This window comes from Lissotriton helveticus, chromosome 1_1, assembly GCF_964261635.1.
Source record: "Lissotriton helveticus chromosome 1_1, aLisHel1.1, whole genome shotgun sequence".
Taxonomy (NCBI): Eukaryota; Metazoa; Chordata; class Amphibia; order Caudata; family Salamandridae; genus Lissotriton; species Lissotriton helveticus.
This window is the reverse complement of record NC_136057.1, coordinates 429,957,929-429,979,470: the sequence shown is the minus strand read 5'-3', so window position 1 is coordinate 429,979,470 and position 21,542 is coordinate 429,957,929. Positions and strand designations below refer to the sequence as shown.

General features: G+C 45.0%; 1 protein-coding gene across 6 annotated transcripts in view; it reads right to left on the bottom strand.

The window, feature by feature from the left end:
* Positions 1-21,542, bottom strand: part of DNM1L (dynamin 1 like) — a 747,198-nt gene that overhangs the window by 712,046 nt on the left and 13,610 nt on the right. For 2 of the 6 annotated variants that reach the window (XR_013606882.1, XM_078673804.1), the window contains exon 1: positions 17,435-17,679. The exons of 1 other annotated variant lie outside the window; for it this stretch is intronic. Coding sequence is in view for 4 of the 5 variants with exons in the window: in XM_078673804.1 (XP_078529930.1) it covers positions 17,435-17,536 (102 nt within the window). In the remaining variant the exon portion in view is untranslated. Of the gene's footprint in view, positions 1-17,434; positions 17,773-21,542 lie in introns of those variants that run through there. 3 more of the 6 variants (XM_078673806.1, XM_078673803.1, XM_078673805.1) reach the window with 3 other exon arrangements.

The following is a 21,542-nucleotide window of genomic DNA, read 5'->3' as shown; positions in this document are numbered from 1 at the left end:
CATTGGCAAAGCCAGTAGGTCTGAAATTAGTGGTCAGCCTTTTGGTTTTGTCAATGTGTGGCTTATTTTGGCATGGTTTTTGTAAAACCTTATTGGTGTGGGAGCTACCAGGCACTCACCATTATAATAAACATTGGCAAAAGCAAAAAATGTTTTTGGTCTCAAAAAGCACACATTGGCACTGAGCAAAACTATTTTGTGTGCCAATATGCTCCTTGTGACAAAGCAGTTTGTGGTCACTCACAGTGAAGCCAGCCGATAGACACAGGGAGAAAGAATTTTAATAAACACAACCGGTCATGGCTAACGCCAGACTTAACTTGAGTCCCAATTAAAAAAAAAAAATTTTTAAAGGTCTCAAGAGCACCCATGGTGTATATTCTTGCATTAAGTGCAGATATAGAGCTCTGGTGAATTCACAAGAACTTACGAAAGTATGCTAAGAAATAGTACCCCTAGAAAATATTTGTGAACTGCGTTTTAGCATAAGCAAATATGCATGTGTAGACTTGCTCATGCGGAAATTTGAGTGTTTGCAAGTTCATGTGCCCTCCAACCAATTTTTTCCCAACCCTGGAAGAAGTTTTACGTCTACCATTGTCAGGAGTAAATTTCCAATGTTTCTCAATATGGGAAAAGATTAGAGAAGAGTTGGTGAATACCCTTAAAAAAGGCAAGTTAGTAGGTTTGCACAGACTCAAAAGGGTATTCCAACCCTAGAACTATTGCTTACCACTACCTTCAGCCCCAGTATGTAGATCTGCAGAAAGGTGGCATCATAAGGGAATTTCTAGTATTCAAAACCTACTATGGTATGAGCTCTGGCATAATCAGAGAGGCTATATCAGCACTCTTATATAATGAGATTGCTGCCATAATTTGTTGACACGTTACATGGCACAAAAGGGACAAGTGGATTTTGTTACAGGACAAGTAGATTCATGAAGCAACTTGCCCCATGGAAAAGTAAATATTTTATTAGATTCCACACCCCCTGTTGATGGACTTCTGGAAAATGTAGTGTGGATTTTACTGTGCTTTTATAGGCTGCTGTAAATTTTGCAGTAAAGATAGATAGGCATAATCCTCAACTCCATGTCTTTAATAGAAATGAAAATTATTGATGCAAATGCTCGAATAATTTTGTGGTTCAAATCAGTAATGAAAGTAATCTGCACTGTAAAGCACAACAAACACATCGTACGCTTAAACAAGTTATGTGTTCCTCGCTCGATATTAACACACAAGTGAAAACTGGCATTTTTAGATAAGGAAAATTAAACTATTCTGTATGTAGAAACATTTTCATTTGGGCTACTGAAATATTAAAGGGATATTTTAAGAAATCTTGACAAACAAAACATGGTATAAAAACAAACTCTAAAGATAACCAGATTGGAGGAACGGTCAAGAGTAGCTGTGGAAACTCTCAGTCATCACAGGAAGATTAACAGACTGCATGTCAGAAGATCCGATGGAAGCCTTCCAACAGATTTGCTAGGGGCAAAATTTAGAATGAAGGGCAAAAAACAACATATACTGCCACAATGGTATTTCGGTCAGGTGGTTTTCATATCAGATTAAGAGTTACTTTTGCAAAACACTAGTCAACAAAGTAAGCAATGCTTAAGGTAGGATGTGGTTTTCAATGGTTTATATCTGGGTCCTGAAAATCTAAGCAGCAAAAAGTTTAATGTCGTCTCAAACACCTCAAAAGAACCCATTCTCAGACTGTGATTTACTCGATGTGTTTCAAACTGAAGAACCGGTTAGCAATAATACTATGAATGACTGGTAAACGGAGTTAATACACTAAATCATTTTGGTTGCATTCACTGATGCACAATTCTTTGTACCAAGACTAAAAAAAAAAAAAAAAACATTTTTAGCATAAGGTTATTATCAAAATCACAAAAGCATCTGGTCAGCTACAGGCAAATCTATTTCTTTTAAGAAACATCAAGTAGTAAATTAGACATTTAAATGCTACGCCATTGGTTCATTTACTACACCCTTTACTATGGTCTTGCAAGAAAGCTAAATAGACCTCTTGGGTAAAACAAATTTCACCAATACCATTTTAGACCCAGACCATACACACTGTGGCACTGAAGAGCAGTTTCACAGTGCTCAGAGCCATAACACCTTCAAAAAATAGGGTCAAGAAAAAAGCTAAATATCTGGTATGACCAAGCAAACAAGGGGAATTTGCTACACCGGCTCCAACAACCTTTAAAAGGTAGGTTACAGAGACAGTTATGCATGCAATGAAATACAAATTAAGTTATTATCAAGACACAATAGACATAATATGTTTATGTAAATATACAGGTTATTACAACTCTACATAAATGGCAACTTTGAGCATGGCATTCCCATGCTAAAAACCATGGAGTGATTGAACTTACTCAGCACAGTGAAATACAGATCGGTTAAGCCAAAGGACTTGTAAAGAGACCAGCTTCAATAATTTCAGCAGATGAAGGTTGACAGCAGTGGCAAAAACGAGTGCAACTTCTGCACATTATTCGACAGGCAGTATCTTTTAGTAGTGGGGGTAATAAACACGTAGTACCCAGAAGTGGTGAATGTGAGGAACACGGCACCTGAAAGCTCAAACAAGATTATGAATCCTGGGAATTACATAAGATTGAGACTGAAAGCCTACATCCAAATCTATGGGATGGAGTTCCCAAGATGTCTGAAACAGTCTAGGATTCAGCAATATAAACTAATTATATTTTAGGGCAATTTTGGATAAAAAAAAATAATAATTAAAAAAAATAGAAACTTTACAGGCTAAAAGTGGCCAACAGTCTCAATAAGTACTGCTGGAAACGTATCATTTTTTAGGGATTGTTGCTAATGCTGAGGGTAAATTCCAAGTGTGTATGGGGCTTTCCCAGATTTATTCAAGGCGACCTCCTTACTTCTGAGCAGTGTTGAAATGTTAAAGCTTCAAGTTTGTCAAAGTAGTATTGGTTGAAAGGCCCATCAAGAAATTTCCTGGATAATGACGAGCATAAAGAATTAAGGAACAGCTAGGGTGCAACTCGAATTAGAAACAAAAATAGGGGCCGATTCATAGAGCTCTGGAAAAAAATAATTATATTCTATGATCAGATTAAATTCACATTGACTACATAAACTGGAATGGAGTCAAGATGTGGTTATGGACCCGAAACTTACAAACTATTCAGTAACATGGAGCTAGAATTTGGAAGGCGTGCTTGGTATCGCACCTGAGCGTCGCATCAAGAGTACATTTACGCTGAAGGGGTTTCGGTAGAGGAAACTTGCTGTGGTCTCAGACAAGTAACATTCTTATAGAGCAAAATAAATTATCAACAGGTAGTAAACTTAAGACATGTTGTTCTCCATGTTAGGTTTATGAAAAACTCAGACTGTATCAGGCTTGTAAAATCCATTCAGTCTGCTCCTGCTTCTCTTATCACTTTCAGAACTCAAGTTAGCCCATGTAACCCTTGAGTAGATTTTCAAGCCCTGGTTCTGTTTTTTGAATTCTGGAACGTATTCCCCACTCCACCTCCTCCAATTATTAGCTCACGGTTGCAAGTACCAAAACATTAAAAAATAATTGGACGCTTCTCACGCCTAACATCAAGCTACCAAGCAAACACAAGTAGATGATGGGCGGAGCGCTGAAACTTTTCAGACACTCACCCGCAGTCACTGGATTCAAGCTAGCCTGGCTGATGAGGGGTGTCCAGGAAGACATGGCTTGGCAGTTCCGGTTGGACTGTTACCATTAGGCGCAGGGTCAAGACTGATTTGCATATGGCTGGGTCCAAACTGGAATGGCATTGTGAGCAAAAATATGATGGATTTGGGCCCAAATCTCTGTACTGGGGTGAATGTATGACATTGTTCTGCATTCTGTCCATCAATTGTTGTTTTTGCATTTGTCACCCAGAGTGTGACAGGTAAGCCCAGACGTGGGCCCATGCTCTCAATGCCACTGGAGTCAAGCTATTGTGGCTGATGAGGGCTGAAAGCCCGAAACCAGTCCTAGGAGGTTTGTTTCCAGTCCAGGGAAGACCTTGCCTGGCAGTTCGAGCTGGACCGTTTCCGTTAAGCGCAGGGTCAAGACTGATTTGTATATGGATAATCCCAACTGGAATGGCATGTTGAGCAAAAAAACAATGGATTTAGGCCCAGATTTCTGTACTGGGGTGAATGTGTGACACTGTTCTGCATTCTGTACATCAATTGTTGTTTTTTCCTTTAGGAGATGGCATGACGTTTGCACAGTCACTTTAGGGAGGAGGCCAGGAGGAGGGTGTTGGAGCGTGGAGCATGTTTTATTTAATGCTTTTTAAAAGATATTGTTTAAGATCGCGTATCAATTGGGCATGTGTTGATGATGAGGGTTTATCATGGTAGAATATTTGTTTTAGACTGTTTTATGATCTGTGGATGAATCTCTCTCAGGAGGATGATTTGATACAGAAAGAGTATGGACGATATTGTTCCTTTGTAATCATCTTTTTTTAATAAAAAAACATAATAAAAAATTCCAAACTGAGATAGCATGGTGAGAAAAAGAATGATGGGTTGGAGAATTACCCTGAGCTATTGCCAGTAGTTAGACTTATGATTTGATTGATTGATTTGATTTATAGTTTTATAGAGCGCGCGAATGCCCATGGGCGTCTTGGCGCTATGACAATTCAGAAGACTTCGGGATCGACAGGACACGATCTAACTGTCCGAAAAAAGCCATGTTTTCACTGCCTTCCTAAAGGAGAGCAGAGATGCAGTGTTTTTGATGGAGATTGGGAGACGGTTCCAAACCTTGGCTGTTTGAAGTAAAAAGCTTCTCCCTCCCCATCTAGCCAGCCTATATTTAGGGACCTGAATTAATTTGGCCTGGCTTGATCTAAGAATCCTTGAAGGCTCATATAGTTTAAGATGGGTTTTTAAAAACTGAGAGCCAGATCCGTGAAGTGCCTTATAGGCCAAGCAGACCAATTTAAACTGCACTCTTTTGGTGATGGGGAGCCAATGGAGAGATTTTAGTTTGTGGGCAATTGGCTCATGTTTGGGTAGTACGTCCAGCACCAACCTGGCAGCTGCATTCTGCAAGCGTTGTAGCTTTGCTAGAACTTGGACCTGGGCGCCAGCATACAAAGCATTCCCGTAATCTAGCCTTGACAAGGCCAGGGCTGTTACCACCCTTTTCCGGGTGTCTGCTGGAATGTAGGGCAGGAGCTTTCTTATCATTTTCAGTATGTACCAGACTGAAGATGCCAGTTTACTGGCCTGAGCGTCGAATGAGAGTTTGTTGTCTAGGGTCATACCCAGGTTTTTCACCTTGTTTACTGGAGCTGGACATTGGCCAAGACTGTCTGTCAGGCCACCACTCCGGGGACCATATGTTTGGATCTGCCCCTAGCAGCAATACTTCACTTTTGTCCCCATTCAACTTCAGGCAGTTGTTCAGCATCCAATGTTTGACTTGTGTCATACATGACCTGAATTTATCTGCTGTTTCTTTAGCATCCTTGCTGATGGGCACCACTATCTGGGTGTCGTCAGCATAGGAAACTGGAATAAAGCCACATTTCCTTATGATTGCCGCCAGGGGAGCTACATACAGATTAAAAAGGGTAGGGCTTAATGAGGACCCCTGAGGCACCCCGCAAGGCAAACTGAATGATTTCGATCTGGCCTCTCCTAGCTCCACTGAGAAGGTCCTATTGCACAAATAGGAAGCCAATAGAGAGCGAGCTGAGCTATGAACTCTAGCTTCGGCTAGACGGATCAAGAGTGTCTCATGGCTGACCGTATCGAAGGCCGCCGAGAGGTCTAAAAGAACCAAGTCATCCGTCATCCAGAACACTCCTGAGTTCTTCCACCGCCGTTAGCAGCGCAGTTTCTGTCCCATGTCCCTCTCGGAAGCCAAATTGTGAGTGGTCTAATACTTTTCCGTCCGAGAGGAATTGGGCTAGCTGCTTGTTCAGGAGTTTCTCCAGAATTTTTGTGGCGAAGGGTATCCTTGCACTAGGTCGATAGTTGCCAGGTTCTTCGGCGTCTAGATTAGATTTTTTTAAAAGTGGCATCACTGAGGTGGTCTTCCATACATCTGGAAAGATCTCAGACTTTATTATTTGCATAAACAATTTTTCTAGTTGTTTGCTTAGTAATTCAGGAAAAAACTGCATCACCTTAGGCGGCAGGGGTCCAATGGGCTGCCTGATCTGGTGGTCTTCACCACTTGCAGAATCTGTTCTACTGAGGGTGGCACAAATTGAAACCAAGGACCCTGAGGTATCATCGGGGGTTCCTTATTTGGTTCCAAGATTTACTGTGCAGGTATGACTTTGTCTGTTCTTTTGAAGGAGTTATATACTGCTGATACTTTATTGACGAAGAATTCGCCCAGAGTGTTGCAGAATTCGGAAGTCATTGCTACCGTATTGTTGTTATCTATTTTCGTTAGTTTTTTTACTGTGACGAAAAGATCTTTGCTGTCGTTTTTTGTCTCGCTGATTTTTCGTGTAAAGTAGCTACTTTTTTCTGCAATGATTAGTTTTTTATAGACGATCATGGAAGCTTTATAGTCTTCTTTTAGCCTTAAGTCGTATTTAATCCTCCATCTTTTCTCAGCTCTCCTGCAATTTTCCTTTTGTGTCCTAAGCGCTTCCGAGAACCAAGGTTGGGAAGGGGTTTTCCTCTTAAAGGTAACTGTCCTTTGAGGGACTGCAATACTAACTGCAGACTTTATCCAGTCCGTGATTTGATCATTGGCAGTGTTGCTGTCTGGGGCGGGTTCAAAAACAGATGACTGAAGTTTATCTAAGAGTGTCGGGGGTGTTAGTTCTCGACCAGTCCCGGTAAGTGACGCTCGAATAAACGAGCGGGCCTACTTATCTCTTCTTTCACTTCCAAGGTGAAAGTAATCACCTTGTGGTCTGACCAGGGGACCAGCAGAGTTTCCACTCTTGTTATGCCCTTAAGGGAAGTAAAGATCCCATCAAGAGTGTGACCTGCTCTATGAGTGTCTTGCAAGACCCTCTGTTCAAGGGCTAAGTTGGCCAGTGATTTCCTGAAAGTTGATACCGTAGTATCAGAACTTTTTTCTAAATGTAAATTAAAATCCCCCAAGATGGTGTAGTCAGTGCCTTTCAAGCTGGATTCTAAAAACGGACTGAGTAGATGGATCAGTGGTGTTTTGGCTCTGGGTGGCCTGTATATCAGAAGGCCATTAAAGGTGTAGTTATTTGTAACCTTGATTTGAAAGTCTAATATCTCACAGTCTGGATCACTGCCTTTATCTGAGCTCTTGACCCTAAATTTGTCTCTAAATATAATGGTCAGGCCACCCCCTCATTTTTCTTTCCTGTCCACTCTACAGATGGAGAACCCTTCTGGGATAGCAACAGCCAAATCAATGTCCAAGGCCTCATCTGCCCAAGTTTCTGTTATGAATATAAGGTCGAGATTTTGGGTTTCTATTAGCTCTGCCATGTGGATGTTGTGCTTAACTGCGGACATAGCGTTGATTAGTCCGACCTTAGTGATGTTTAGCTTTATCTCTGGTTTATTGGACTGTAGTTTAGACGTGGCCAATCTTTCGCTAGGAGAAAATAAGAAGGTATGGGAACACACTGGGCATAGTTTGGGTTCTAAATGCATTTCTATTATAGAGCAGCAGGCGCTGGTTCTAAGCAAGCATACTGCATAACTGGAGTAGCAAAGCCTCACCTGGCACAGGAAGTTTTGTGCAGGGATTGTGGCCCTGTGCCCGGTCCCGGCGTGGAAGGGCGCAGACGGGCTCGCCCTGGGCAGCGGCGCGCCAGCTGCGCGTGTCCGCTGCGCCTCCGGTCAGACATTGATTCAAATAGTATATGTGTGGCGATCCACTAGAGCGCGTGGCGCCGGAAATGCCACCAGCCCGGAAGTGGGAAGAAGTGCTCTGACCCCCTGGGGCACCCTCCGTTCAAGCCGCACGTGCCGTGCCTAGGGCGAGCAGAGAGTGTGCAAATTAGCAGTAAGTGGTTTTGTGGAAGGTTAGCAATACAGAGAGAAAGCTTTGTTTAAAAACCAGTAAAAACACAGCTAAGCCTAGCCGAGCTGCGTCGTCCCTAACATCAGACTGGCGTAGCTCTAGCAGTAAAAGGTATTGTGCAAAGAAGCAATAAACAGAAAGAAAGCTTTGTTTAAAAACAAGTAAAAAACACAGCCTGAGCCTGGCCGAGCTGCGTCGTCTCTATCAGACTCACGTAGCTCTACCCCAAGCCTTTTATCTATGATGTGCGGCGGTCCACTAGAGCGCGTGGCGCCGGAAATGCCACCAGCCCGGAAGTGGGAAGAAGTGCTCTGACCCCCTGGGGCACCCTCCATTCAAGCGGCACTTACCGTGACGGACCGGGGTGCCTGGGGCGAGCAGAGAGTGTGCAAATTAGCAGTAAGTGATTTTGTGCAAAGTTAGCAATACAGAGAGAAAGCTTTGTTTAAAAACCAGTAAAAACACAGCCTGAGCCTGGCCGAGCCATGTCGTCTCTATCATTATTGCAAGCAGCCTCCCATCACCCTTTTTGTGTTCCATATACTGCACTATGTGGCATGGGTATGCCCAGATATGGGTCCCATTCTCACTGTGTCACTGTAACCAAGATGTACCCAGCAGATGAGACCCTAAATAGGGAGAAACCAGTCCTAGCTTGAATGTGTTCCGGTTCATGGGGGACCTGGCTTGGCAGTTCAGGCTGGACTGTTCCCATGAGGAGCAGGGTTAAGACTGATTTGCATATGGCTCGGCCCAGACCAGTCCTTAATTTGAATCTGTGTTTGCCAGGGCTCCGCAATAGCACTTAATTCTCATCACCAACACTTATGACAGTCCACCACCCAGTGGCACGGATTGTCTATTTCTGAGGCAAGCACCTCAGGAGAGTTTAACAATTAAATATGCATAAAAAATTAATAGTACCAGCACTTCCAGGCAATTTAGACAGCTTTGGGTGGACTGGAATAGTCCAAATTGTTAGCTGTGTGCCTATTACCGTATTGGTACTGACTTTTGACAGTGCTGATTAGGGCAGTGGGTTGTGCTAACTGCAGTGGCATCCTGAAAAGTAAATTCAGCCTGGAACTCACTTTTTATTTTTTACAATTCAAGCACTGGCAAACTGAGGTGGCATGGTAAGCTAAGGAACCATGGGTGGGAGTGCCACACCGAGCTATTGCCAGTGGTTAAACTTAACAGACCGCTAAAGTGACATTTAAGAAAGCAATCAATGAGACATTTAAACAACAAAGCCCCATACGTGAATATACTACATCTAGAGAAAACTGACCAACATGACTATTTTAATAACACGTTATTCCAAATGTTTCAAAGACCATCCTGTGGTTATTTAGACAATTATCTATCAGAATAGGTTTGAGTCATGGAAGGGGCAGCTTAATGAGGCTGGCATTTGCTAAGTAGGCTAGGTTTTCATTCATGATAATGATAAATTAGTTTGTGGGATTAAGTCTGACAGTGGATGAACACTAACACACTAGCAATTAAGACAAATACAATTGTGTCCTTGTGTAAGGTGTTGTTTCCTAGTAAAATTTGTGGTCTATATTTTTGCCCTGGATTGAAATTTCAAACTTCTGACTTGATAATGTGGCCAGTCACCTTCAGTTTACATTCACCGGAAAAACATAAAACAATCACACTTCCATAAATGTTAAGGATAGGAGAATAGGGTAGGATGGAGTCTAGAGCAGTTTAATATTAGTATTGTAGTTAAGTGAAAGCGGACGATAACCAAAATATTCTGCATGATATGTGTGCGGGTGTTGTCGCCACACATGCAGATCGCTTTTACTGCCTGGTAAACAAAATAGTTCACATTATCAGTTTTGAGCGCACGCTCGGTTCTATGTCAGTTTTCCAATATGGTTCATTAGTTACTAGCTACAGTAACTAATGTGATCCACCACTAAATGCGCAGCCTGTCCAACTCAGGCCAATACGTTAACACTGTAATGTGAATTTGAATCACAAATATTTCCACAAGGATATCGACTGCTGGATGCAAAAACCTAAAGAATCAAAGTATTAATTAACTGCTTTCGGGTTAAAATGTTCAAAGAGTTTACTTGAAGACTCAGCATACGAATGCGTTGTGCCCTGTAGAGTCACTTGAGCAATACAAACAAGAAAACCAGCCGCACACTCGGTCACTCATCTCGGCCCCTCCTCTAACCTCCTTTCCCCTCAAGGACCGAACACCTTCGCTATATCGTTCCCACGAACCCTCTCTTTCAAATCTAAAAAACGGTTCAAACAGAACATAATAAGGCAACACCCCGAAACGCTAATTGTTGACATTTACCACTGCACAACTAAAGGTCAGAAGAAAATGGACTTCAATTTCCACACCAACAGACCTGACGTATGGGCCACCATCTTTAATTCATGCCTCCCCGTCTCCAAAACCCCTTCACTGATCACAACCGCAAACTAACAAATCGCCCCCCTGAATCATCTATCCCTGACAGGAGACATCTCCATCACCATTTATAGGAACGGCACCATTCTAATCCAGGCGAAAGAGGAGAACCTAGAGTTCTTCGACTCTCTCTTACCCACACTTAGGATGGCTACCACCCATTACCCACTCAAAACTCCCCCCGCCCAACCTTCCGGCTCCGCTCAAACTCTCATTCTCCAGAACTCGCCACCCCAGCATCCTTCCACTACACTACCTAGTCCCTCCTCCACCCAGCTGCTACCGACAGCCCTAGCCCCCCCCATACCTCACAACTCCCGCCCCCCGCCCATCACACCCAACCTCCCCCCACTCAGCCCCCCTCGCTCCCCCTAAGGACCCTCAACTCACCCCTCCCCAGCCCCGTAACTCCCCTTACTCTCAGTCCTACGCCCTCATTGATCCGCGCCAGCGTCCCCCCCGTCCCTATCCCTCCAGCCTGTCAATCTCTCGTCCTCACCAGACCCAGCTCCCCCTTTCTCCCTAGCCCCGCCCCCCCCATTGCTCCCAATCTCATCCCCAAAGGACCCCAACCCTCCTACTCCCTAGCCCACAAAGTTCCACTAACTCCCAACCTCCCCCCCTCATGATCCTAGACCATTCCCTAGCTCCAGAAGCACCACCCGCTCTCTGCCTCCACCCCTCAATGATCCCAGACCCCTCATCAACTCCATCGCTCAATCCACCCCGCCAATCCCCACTCCACTTGTTCACATTGTTCCCTCTAACGAAGTGAACATGCACCCCCTTTTGGACAGTAATCCACCTCACCCTTTAACCCTCCCACAATTGATATATAGACCTGACAACCCCATTATTCAACCACCTAACCCGCCATCCCTCTCTCCTCTAGCTCTCACTTCCCCCTCCTCTGAAGCTATCTCCCTCCCCCGAAGGGTCCACAACTCCCCACCCTTAACAGCCCTCTCACAACCAAACCCTAATCCAGATCCTGCCACCTCCCATCCTTTTATTCCTCCCACTGGAAACTCGCCCATAAGCCCCTCACACCCAGGACCCAGTTCCACTGATCCTCCCCTCCCCCCTCACTCGAGATAGCGCACCGCCTCGACCTTGTTGAAGCACAGATCTCGACCCTGATCCTAGGACTGAAGGAAACCCTTTCTGCCCTCGGGAATCTCCAGCTACCCCCCTCCCCCTCCGCCCCACTCCACATCCCCCCGCCTCCCCCTAGGAGTGACTATCCCCGTACCGTCCAGGCTCATACTCTCCCTGGTTCCCTGCCTCCTCTCACGAAAGTCCCGACGAAGTCGCGAGCAGTCATTCCCAGCAGAAACTTAACCTCCCTCTCCCCTCTAGAAGTGAGCGCACTTGTCGCTTCATACGAACTCCCCCCGAACCAGCCTGCCCTGGCCCCTCCCGTGATTTCGACCCTCTCCTCCTCGATCCAAGTCATCACTGGAGTAGGTAGGGACCTGCCCACCCGTAGAACCGTCAGACCCCCACTTTTTCTGTCCCCCATTCCCAGAGCCATCCCTGACAATTTGAAAGCAAAAGAAGACCCCCCCACTTGAATTGCATGCTTATCAACAGCCGGTCCGCAGTCAAACATGCAACGGAAATAGCTGAATCCATCCTCTCCCATGACCTGGATGTAGCCTTCATAACTGAAACGTGGCTTAACTCCCTATCCCACCCCCATTATGGATATGCTGGTGCCTCCCGGCTTCTCAATTATCCGCAAAGACAGGCCCATTCACAAAGGTGGCGGCATAGCGATCATCTACAAAAGCAACCTCGCAGTTTCTGAAGCTCCCTCCTACCTGCACAGCTCCTTCGAATGCCTGTCGGTCAACATCAAATCTCACGGTCACAGCTCTCGTCAGTGCCATCTCCTCTACCATCCCCCAGGCAATTCCAACGAATTTAAAGCTCAGTTATCGGATCTGATCACCCAATCCGCACTTAATGGCGACGACAATCTAATTATGGGCGACCTCAACCTAAAATGGAACGACCACAAAAACCCGCTGATTCAATCTCTCAACACCCTTCTACAAGACAACGATTTGGTCCAACATTGCTCAGAAGAAACACATTACAGAGGAGCGACCCTGGATGCCATCATTGCGAACAAAACTCCAGATCATGGTTCTCTACTGACATTAATGAGGAAAGAAGACACCTTAGATCCTTGGAAAGAACTTGGAGAAACAACCTCTCTGCCATGCATCGGGACCAACTGAAGGCAGCCTGCAAAATCTACTATACTCGCATCCAAAGTAAGAAGACTTCCTTCTTCAGTTCTGCATTAGACAATGCCAGAAACCGCCCCAAGGAACTCTTCGACATCATTAGAAACCAAACCTCCATTCCCAAGCTAGCCAACTTAGCTGCCTCCAAAACCCAATGCGACAACTTCGCAAGCTTCTTCAATGAAAAGAAAAAAAAAAAAAAATCGCCAAAAATCGATAGCTCCTTCATCCAGAGCCCTGCAATCATCCACAACCCCCCAGTAACCTCATCTTTCCGCTGGTCTTCTTTCCAGCCGGTCGAGGTTGAAATGATAAGCAATCTTATCGACGCAGCGAAACCCTCCTCTCACTCTCTCGATCTACTTCCCTCGAGACTGACCAAGGACCTGAAGCTCACCCTAGCCCCAATCTGGGGCAAGATCATCAATAGCTCCTTAAGCGAGGGCCTCATCCCTGACTGCCTTAAACTAGGACAAGTCACCCCTCTGCTCAAAAAACCCAGCCTTGATCTCACAGACATGAACAACTTCAGACCGGTCTCGAATCTTCCGTTCCTAGCCAAAATTCTGGAAAGATGTGTGCTGTCACAATTAAACCAACACTTAGAGAATTCTAACCTACTGGATCCTCTCCAATCAGGGTTCAGAAAGGGCTGCAGTACGGAAACCGCTATCCTAAATGTCCTTGATGACTTGCACAAGTCACTCGACTCCAACCAATGTAGCCTCCTCATTCTCCTTGACCTCTCGGCTGCATTTGACACAGTCGATCACTCCCTCCTACTTAATGTCCACCGAGAAAGAGCGGACATCGAAAACACAGTCCTAAAATGGTTCGCCTCCTTTCTTAACAACCGCTCTCAAAGAATAAAGATCAACAGTTTCGAGTCAGACCCCCTCCCCATCAACAGAGGTGTTCCCCAAGGATCAGTACTCTCCCCGCAACTTTTCAACATCTACATGGAACCCCTCACCTCTCTCCTAAGGAACTCTAACATCCCCTTCCACCTGTACGCGGATGACACTCAACTCTACTTGGAAACCACTTCGATCGCTGACATTCACAGACTTAATGCTACACTCATGGAGGTTCAACACTGGCTCTCAGCCAACCACCTCAAACTGAACGAAGAGAAAACGGAAGCTCTCCTAATTTCGAACAAAGATGAAAACCCACAAATAGTGTAATGGCTCAAAGCCTTAAATGCCCTCAATGTCTCTCTTACTCCAACGGACTCAGCTAAATCACTAGGAATCACTCTCGACCCCAAACTGGACATGAAGAAGCACATCTCTAAAACCGCCAAAAGCACGTTCATGAACTTGAAACTTCTCTACAAAATTAAACCCTTCCTCCCCCCCAAAGATCTGAAACATGCCACCCAGGCACTTGTGCTCTCAAGAATTGACTATGGCATTGCTGTACTGACTGGAACAGCCAAGTCACACCTGGGACCCCTCCACTCCACCCTCAACGCTGCCGCAAGAATGATCACAGGAACAAAGAAATTTGACCACATCTCACCGGCACTCAAAGAACTGGAATGGCTCCCGATTGACCAACGAGCCAACTTCCGCACAGCCTGCCTCACACATAAAGCCTTGCATACAGGCAAACCAGAATACCTGGCCTCTAAACTCAAAAGGGCTGGACAATCCAGGAACCTCAGAAGCTCCAACACACTCCTGCTCATCCCGCTGAAATCACAGAAACGCAAGACCTCAAATAAATCCTTTGGGGGGGAACGCTCCCAGGATTTGGAACTCCATCCCCCCACATATCAGAACGACCGCCTCCTTCCCACAATTCAAAACGCTACTCAAAGCCCTCTTCCTTGAACGCTCCGGTGCTTAGCAAGAAGCCCATCTCCCAACAGCAGAAAACTGATATCCTTTGCGGAACTCAGAACTAACTGATTCGCCCCCGAACTCCGTCTCTTATTGCGTTATTATTGTTGTTGTTTTGTAGGTGTACAGGCTATATTTCCCCCCTATCGTCTCAGATTCTTGTATTCTATGCTTATTGCCTTGGTTGCATTTCTCTATTTGCTGTGAAGCGCTCTGATACCCCGGGTCCAGCTAGCGCTATACAAAACTTCAATACAAAAAAAAATAAACAAGAAGCCAATGTTCATAGCATTAAAGCAGACGTGGCCTCTTATTATAAGAAACTGGCAAGACAACACGAAAACAAGCAATGGCAAAACGCAATGCTCTGGATTTTCGTTAGCAAAATCAGTTGTTAGGTGACGGTGGACCCGAATCAGAACTAGGCGGACGGGTTACTCCGTCACAACGGTGAAGGAAATTCCATCTGCCGAAATATAAATCCCATTATTTCCTATGGAATGTATATTCCTGCGGACGGGTTATCCCTCACCCGTCAGCCTGTTCCAAAATCAGGCCCTGTGTTACCCACACTGCCATAGTAATAAAATCACATAATCAAGCAACAACGTGAGATCTACAATAATAAGGACGCTGGGAGTCGGTTCCCTTGTTAAGCTGCACCTTAAATAAAAATAATTCTCGATTTAATAGCACCTTTCTCTCGAACTCGACCGTTAAAATGAATGTGCTGCACAGTACTGTGACAGAGAAATTATACATAGGCATTCCATTTATGTCTCCCTTTATTTACACTTATTTAAATGCCTTCACAGCATTTCGTTTCACTATACCACGTGTACACTTTCAATAGTTAAATTGTGACCAGAGTCCTGTTGAATTTGTGTCCAAGCGGCATTTGCTGTAAATATGCAATGGATGCATGAACATGACTATTTCTACATATGATCGTGTGATTTCTTTTCTACCATTATTTCTGAGCAACCTATGCCCATACCTTGCCCAAACGAAAACAGATAACTTTTCTAGCCCTTTGATTCACCAGAAATGCAGGTACGTTTGTCCCATCAGACCATGTGATCTAAAGGTACAGCGCTCTGACGACCTCTTAGACTTATCGGTAATTAAGAAAAACTTAAAATAAAGTCGGACTATTATCCCTTTCCTAGGTGTTGGCAACACAGGGTTCTGGGGATATATACACAATGCTCATGTGTGGAAGCAGGACAATATATGATCCTCTCAATGGCCTTGGGCTGTCAATCAGCACATGCCACTCAGATACACCGCGGTTCCAACAGATAAGCACTGATTTACAAAACGTAAATTATTACATCACACTTACACCTACGTCATGCATATATCACAAATACAATACAATGCAAACACTCGTCCAAAAGGTAGGAACTGTCGAAAGAGAAAACGGTGAGACAGTTTGCCACTTATGGTTCTCTTTCAAGCTCTTCTCGAAGCATAACTGGAACACATTGCTTTCTACTGTTGTTAAATCGCCGCTATATATAAGAACAAAAGGTAAGCTGTAGGTAATTTTTAAATAAAGGTATCACTAGAACTAACACATAGTTTGTTTGGTTTGCCATTACAACTACAGATTTAAAAGGTATATGCGATTGGTGCTTAGGTCTAAATATCATCCCTTGGCCTCTCCAGCAGTAACTAATAAATATTTGATTATCCTAGTCCCGATAGCCATTCTTTGCAAAGAAGAGTATACATATTTATATAGTAAAGCTGGCCTCACTAAAGTAGCTCATTTTCCTCCAGTGTTTAGGTGTTCGAAACCTGTTTCATATCCATTTCGACTTGCTCTTTGCTTTCAGGATCCCCATGAAGGCACGATTCACAAATCTTGTTTCCATAAGTAGGAGAGACATGATTGGAAATTTAGGAAAGCTTCATAAATCACACGTTCACAGAAAATGTTGGTAGAATAGGGTATTTATGTTTTCTCTCAATCAGCATGAGCCATTACCTGGACAAAGCCAGGAACCCCTCAATATAAAAGGCTTCTTCCCCGCATCAGCTGCCACTTCTTTTCCTCGGCAGCTTGGCCAGTGCCCCTTAATCTAAATTGGCACGCCCTCGAATTGTATTGCCTTTACCAGCACCCCCCAGCAGCAGCATCTTACTAGGCGCTATCCGCAGCGGTTGCTTCACTGACGTCTAAGAGCAAGAAACACTGCTCGACACAGCCAGTTACAAACAGCTCCTGAGGGACGCACGTGATGCCTTGTAGATCTACATATATTTAAACTGCAATGAAAATAATGCCAGCTATATATGTGACTGGATACTGGAGTTTATCGGTTTTAGATGGCACTGGTCAACATTCACCCCCATTATTTTTTCCAACTACCCAAGCAAATGCCAGAATCTCAAAATTCATTGTCCACTAATGGGCTGAGTATAAACTACGTGCAATAAAAATAACTGAATTTTCCACAAGCAATGCTTCGTATTCATTGTGTATTTCTTGTTTACTGAATGATCATTCATGTAGTGTTTACAATTATCAACAAACACCTCAACTCCTCTCACCCGCTCCCTCCCTTCCCAGGAGTTCTCTTGCCTCCCCTGTGCCCTTAAAAACATCCTCTGCTTCGTTCCCTCAACATCCCCTCGCTTCCTGGTCGCTGTGCAGGTCCCTTGCTTCGTGCCCTTGACAGCTGCAACCCTTGCCTTGCAGCTCAAGCACCACCTCAATTATTACCCTCGGGAGCACGAGCAGATATGGATGGGCATGACCTACCAAAATGAAAGAGCAAGCTGTGTCTCTTAGAACAGTGTGTCCATACCCGGCCACCATCACCCACCCCACGGGGCCGCGCGCGCTTACCTGGGTCCCCACCACCACGATCTGTGGCAGCTGGATGACGTCAGACCCCACTGTGTTGAAGACATCCTGCAGTTTGTTGATGACGGGAATCAGCGCCTCCATGACGGCGGCAGGAATGAATGGGGGCTGATAGCGGCGCTGCTCTCCAGCACTCTACCTCTACCGGCTTCTTCTGCCAGAAGCACCCATTGACCCGGCCCAGGAGGCAGTGCGCCGTTGCGGCGCAGCGAAGCCCGACGGGAAATGTAGTACAGCTAGGCTACGTGACTGTCTAAACTCCCTTGAGCGCAGGAGGAGCGAGGAACGGGTTTCACGGGAAGTGTAGTTCCTAATGACAGGCATATAACAACGGACGTCCTGGAAGTGTCAGATTGAGTTTTGATGAAGCACGCGAGTGGTAACTCGGCTCGGTAATGTGCCAATAGCGGAAGCCATGCTTAAATGCGATAGAATGTTAGAAACGTCACGCGGCCATTTGAAATCAAGGTGAAAGTTCATTTTCATGTCAATGTAATTCAAGTTAAACGCTCAGAAGAAACAAAATACACATATTTCGGAACGATTTCTTGTACTGTATGTTGAAATAATTTATTTCATGTTTGTCAGTATTTCTGTTCTTGTACACCGAGCCAAGTCACTGGCGTGAAGGCCAGGAACTTTTTCAAGGCTCAAAATCCTGTTTTTGAAGGAAATACATCTTTATTTCGGGGTGTTAGCCATTATACCACATTTAGTATGTCTGACTTTAGAGAATAAGGAGCTTTTTCTCCACTCGTCCAGCTTTTCATCTTGCCCTTAAGTTCTTTATATGTGAAACCATTGTCACTATTTCATCTCCCAGATCTGCTTTCAGTGCATTAACATTTTCACCGCTTCAGACCTCCAAGAGTTTTCCATAACCCTACTGCTTGTCACACCACGTTGTGTGTTTCTTGGATCCATAGTAGTTCTCTTTTACTCTTTTGTTACTCCCCATATCAGGGCTTTATCAGCATGCCAATGCTCTGCCATATTCCTCCACTTGTCAAAATTCACAAAAGGATCTTCCGTCAAATTGTGCAGTATCACCAGCCTACAGGAGAGGCTCACATGGGTGCTGAGAGCAGGGTAGGGCTCCTGTAGGTTGTTACGATGGTAGTCTCCGCTTCCAATGTTATAGGCTCTCAACCAACAGCCATGGGAAGTAACACCATGGGAGTCCGCTGGTTTTTTCTCACCAGTGGACTCAGGTTCTCATCATTTAATGATGACAACCTGATTCTACTGGTGAGAACCAACCATCATTAAATGATGAGAACCTGAGTCCACTGGTGACAACCAACCAGCGGACACCCATGGTGTTACTTCCGTGAGGTACTCAACATCTTTTCTCAAATTTTTTCTCACATTTCTGGTGTTTTCTTTTTTTGTCACACACTGCACTACACAGTAGGGTGTAGGAATAGGGAACAGAATATTTAAACTGAACAGGGATTCATGACAAGGGACAGTATATGTACTAACTGCCCAGGTAGCACACCAAAGAGTGGGAGCTACAAGAGACATTGAAATCCACACAGAATTGTTCACAAAACAGCATCGGGTTCGAACCAATACCTGCCTGCCCGCCCCCCATCCCCCCCCCCCCCGCACCCCACCGGCCATGTGTTTTGGTGCCCTTTTCTTGGCGCGCTCCCTCTTGGGGTAGAGGAGGAGTTCGAGGCTGCACCCCCTCAGCCCTTTTTTCTCCAGGTGCGCTGACACAGCCAAACCAGATCTTTCGGGTCCCCGGCGGCTGTTATGGCGCCGGCCCATGAGGTCCCCTTTGGAGGCAGCCTCTGCAATAACTCCCGCACTGTGCCCACTCCAAATTACATGCAACCCTTACATTTGCTCTTGCAATGAATTAGCCAACACATGTTGTTATGTTGTGGTCGATATTGGCTGCAGTTTTGATTTGCCTGACATAACGTTAGCTCTTGTAATACTAAGCCCTGCTCATAACTTTATGACCCTGGCCATAAATCGTCATCAAGGACTGTCATACATTAGTATCTTAAATGATTTTCTCATCTTACAGGTCATAAATCATCCTGTGACAGCTCATTATCCTGCCCCGTTACTGGGGTCATAAATTATTCCTGCAGGTTTTGGGGGTCATAAAGTGTTCCGTTGGTTTTCATGCTAATTGTGTGTGGAGGGTAGCCTCTCCCCGGAGTTAGACCCCAACTTGCTACCTTGTTTATCCCTTTTGTGCTCTCCCATACGGTTGGTCTGAGCTGCGAGTGCTGTCTCCGTTTGCTACCTCCCTCTTCCGGCATTCTCACCCTGCCGTAAGACATCCCCAAGTGAGTGTCCCTCTTCTCACACACCGCCCTGTCATTGTGCTCCATAACCAACAACTGTACACCCTTATCGGCCACATCGTAAGAGAGGCTTACGTGTCTCGGCGGCTCCCCCTGTTTCTTCTTCTTTTTTTTCATTTTTTATGTACAGTCGGCCAATGCCTTTGGTCCCCATAGGTTGGCCCAAAACCCTTGCATCCCTTCTTCTGACAGGTGGACCCTGTCTGGTGCATAAAGCTCCGGGCGCCCAGGGTTGATGAGGCCGTGTCTGATGCTTTCCTGGGCCAATGATCCTGCAAAATCTGCTCACCGCGATGTTCAGTTTACTTCTCGAGTTTTTGATTGCCTTATGTGACTGTGCTCCTCGTCAACTTAACCTGATTATCAATTCGGACCATATGATGGTGGTGTTACCAAAACCCCTGGCCGTCTCGGTCAGGTCCACCTGGATGGCACAGAAGAGATCTTTCCTCCCTAACTGTGTGAGGTTGTTCCCCCCAGATGGATAATCAAGATGTTGGCATGCCATGCTGCAGCCGCCTGCATTCCCTCTAGAGTTGATGAAAGCTGGTTCCATTTCATTCCCGGTTGGCCCCACCACCGGAGGCACATGTTGACCTGTCTGCCCCTCTGCTTGTGGCCTCCTGGTAGCTACCGGGTGTGCATTAGGGAGACATATTGTCGTAATTTAGCAGCGATTAGATTAAGCATTAGCAGAAGACATCCTGTATTTAGAGACTATCTTGTCTTTTTATGGAATCCATTTTGTATTTGGCAGCCATTTTAGATGGCCATGTGCTCACCATGTACTCAGTCCTATCTTGCTGTTCTCTGCTCGGTATATTTAGCCTCTTCCTCCTACTTTGCACATGCTCAGTTGTGCTTGCAGCTGCTAATATTCTGTAACTGTCAGGATGTGCTTGCTAGCATTGGCAAAACTGTTAGCTCCTCCTACTTGTCGACTGTGCATTTTCTGTATGACCATCTATGTGTGTAACTCTTCTTATGTGCACTTGTACTGCCCCTTTTTAGCCACTGTGAGGGTATATAAGAGATACTGTGGCCTTCAGTCCTCAGACCATCTCATACAGAGTGCTGCGGCTTCTGTGTGACATGGCCTCACTTGTTGTAATTTAATAAATTTGTTTCTCTTGATTACAGATTCTGTGCCAACTTTTTTCATGCTGCTTTAAAGGATCAGGTGTTAGTGCAAACCCCTGAGATGGGATTTTTGATTTCCATCATTTGGCGCGCCAACTTGGGGCTCATCAGAGCGGTGTCTATCTGCAGGAGCGGTTTTTGGTCAGGAGACAGACATTTACTGAGGAAGACAAGGCAGGATTCTACTAAAGGAGGTACCAATTCTGGGGGTTCTTAGTCTCTGTAGCCCAGTCTACTTCTGATCTTACTGATTTTTAATCCTCCACATGATGGCACCCCTGACTGAGAACATTTCTGGCGTGAATATTTTAAAAGAAAAGACTGTTAGGTCATTCAAAACTTGGCAGATAGAATCTGGACGCTCGTGCTTGGTAAGAACCATTGTATGGTAATTACTGTGAGCTTATGGTAGCCAGTGACTCGCAAGGCAGTTTTAGGATACGCTTGCTGTGGCTTATGGATATGGATATGTATGGATGATCGATCATATTTATGATATGGATTATGTGATATATGCGTTGCAACACATGTAGGCAGGTAATGTGGAGATGTTTCTCCATTTATGGTTATGAGCGGCGCAATGATTAAGTGCCATTTTAGATTATGATAATGCATATTTTGCA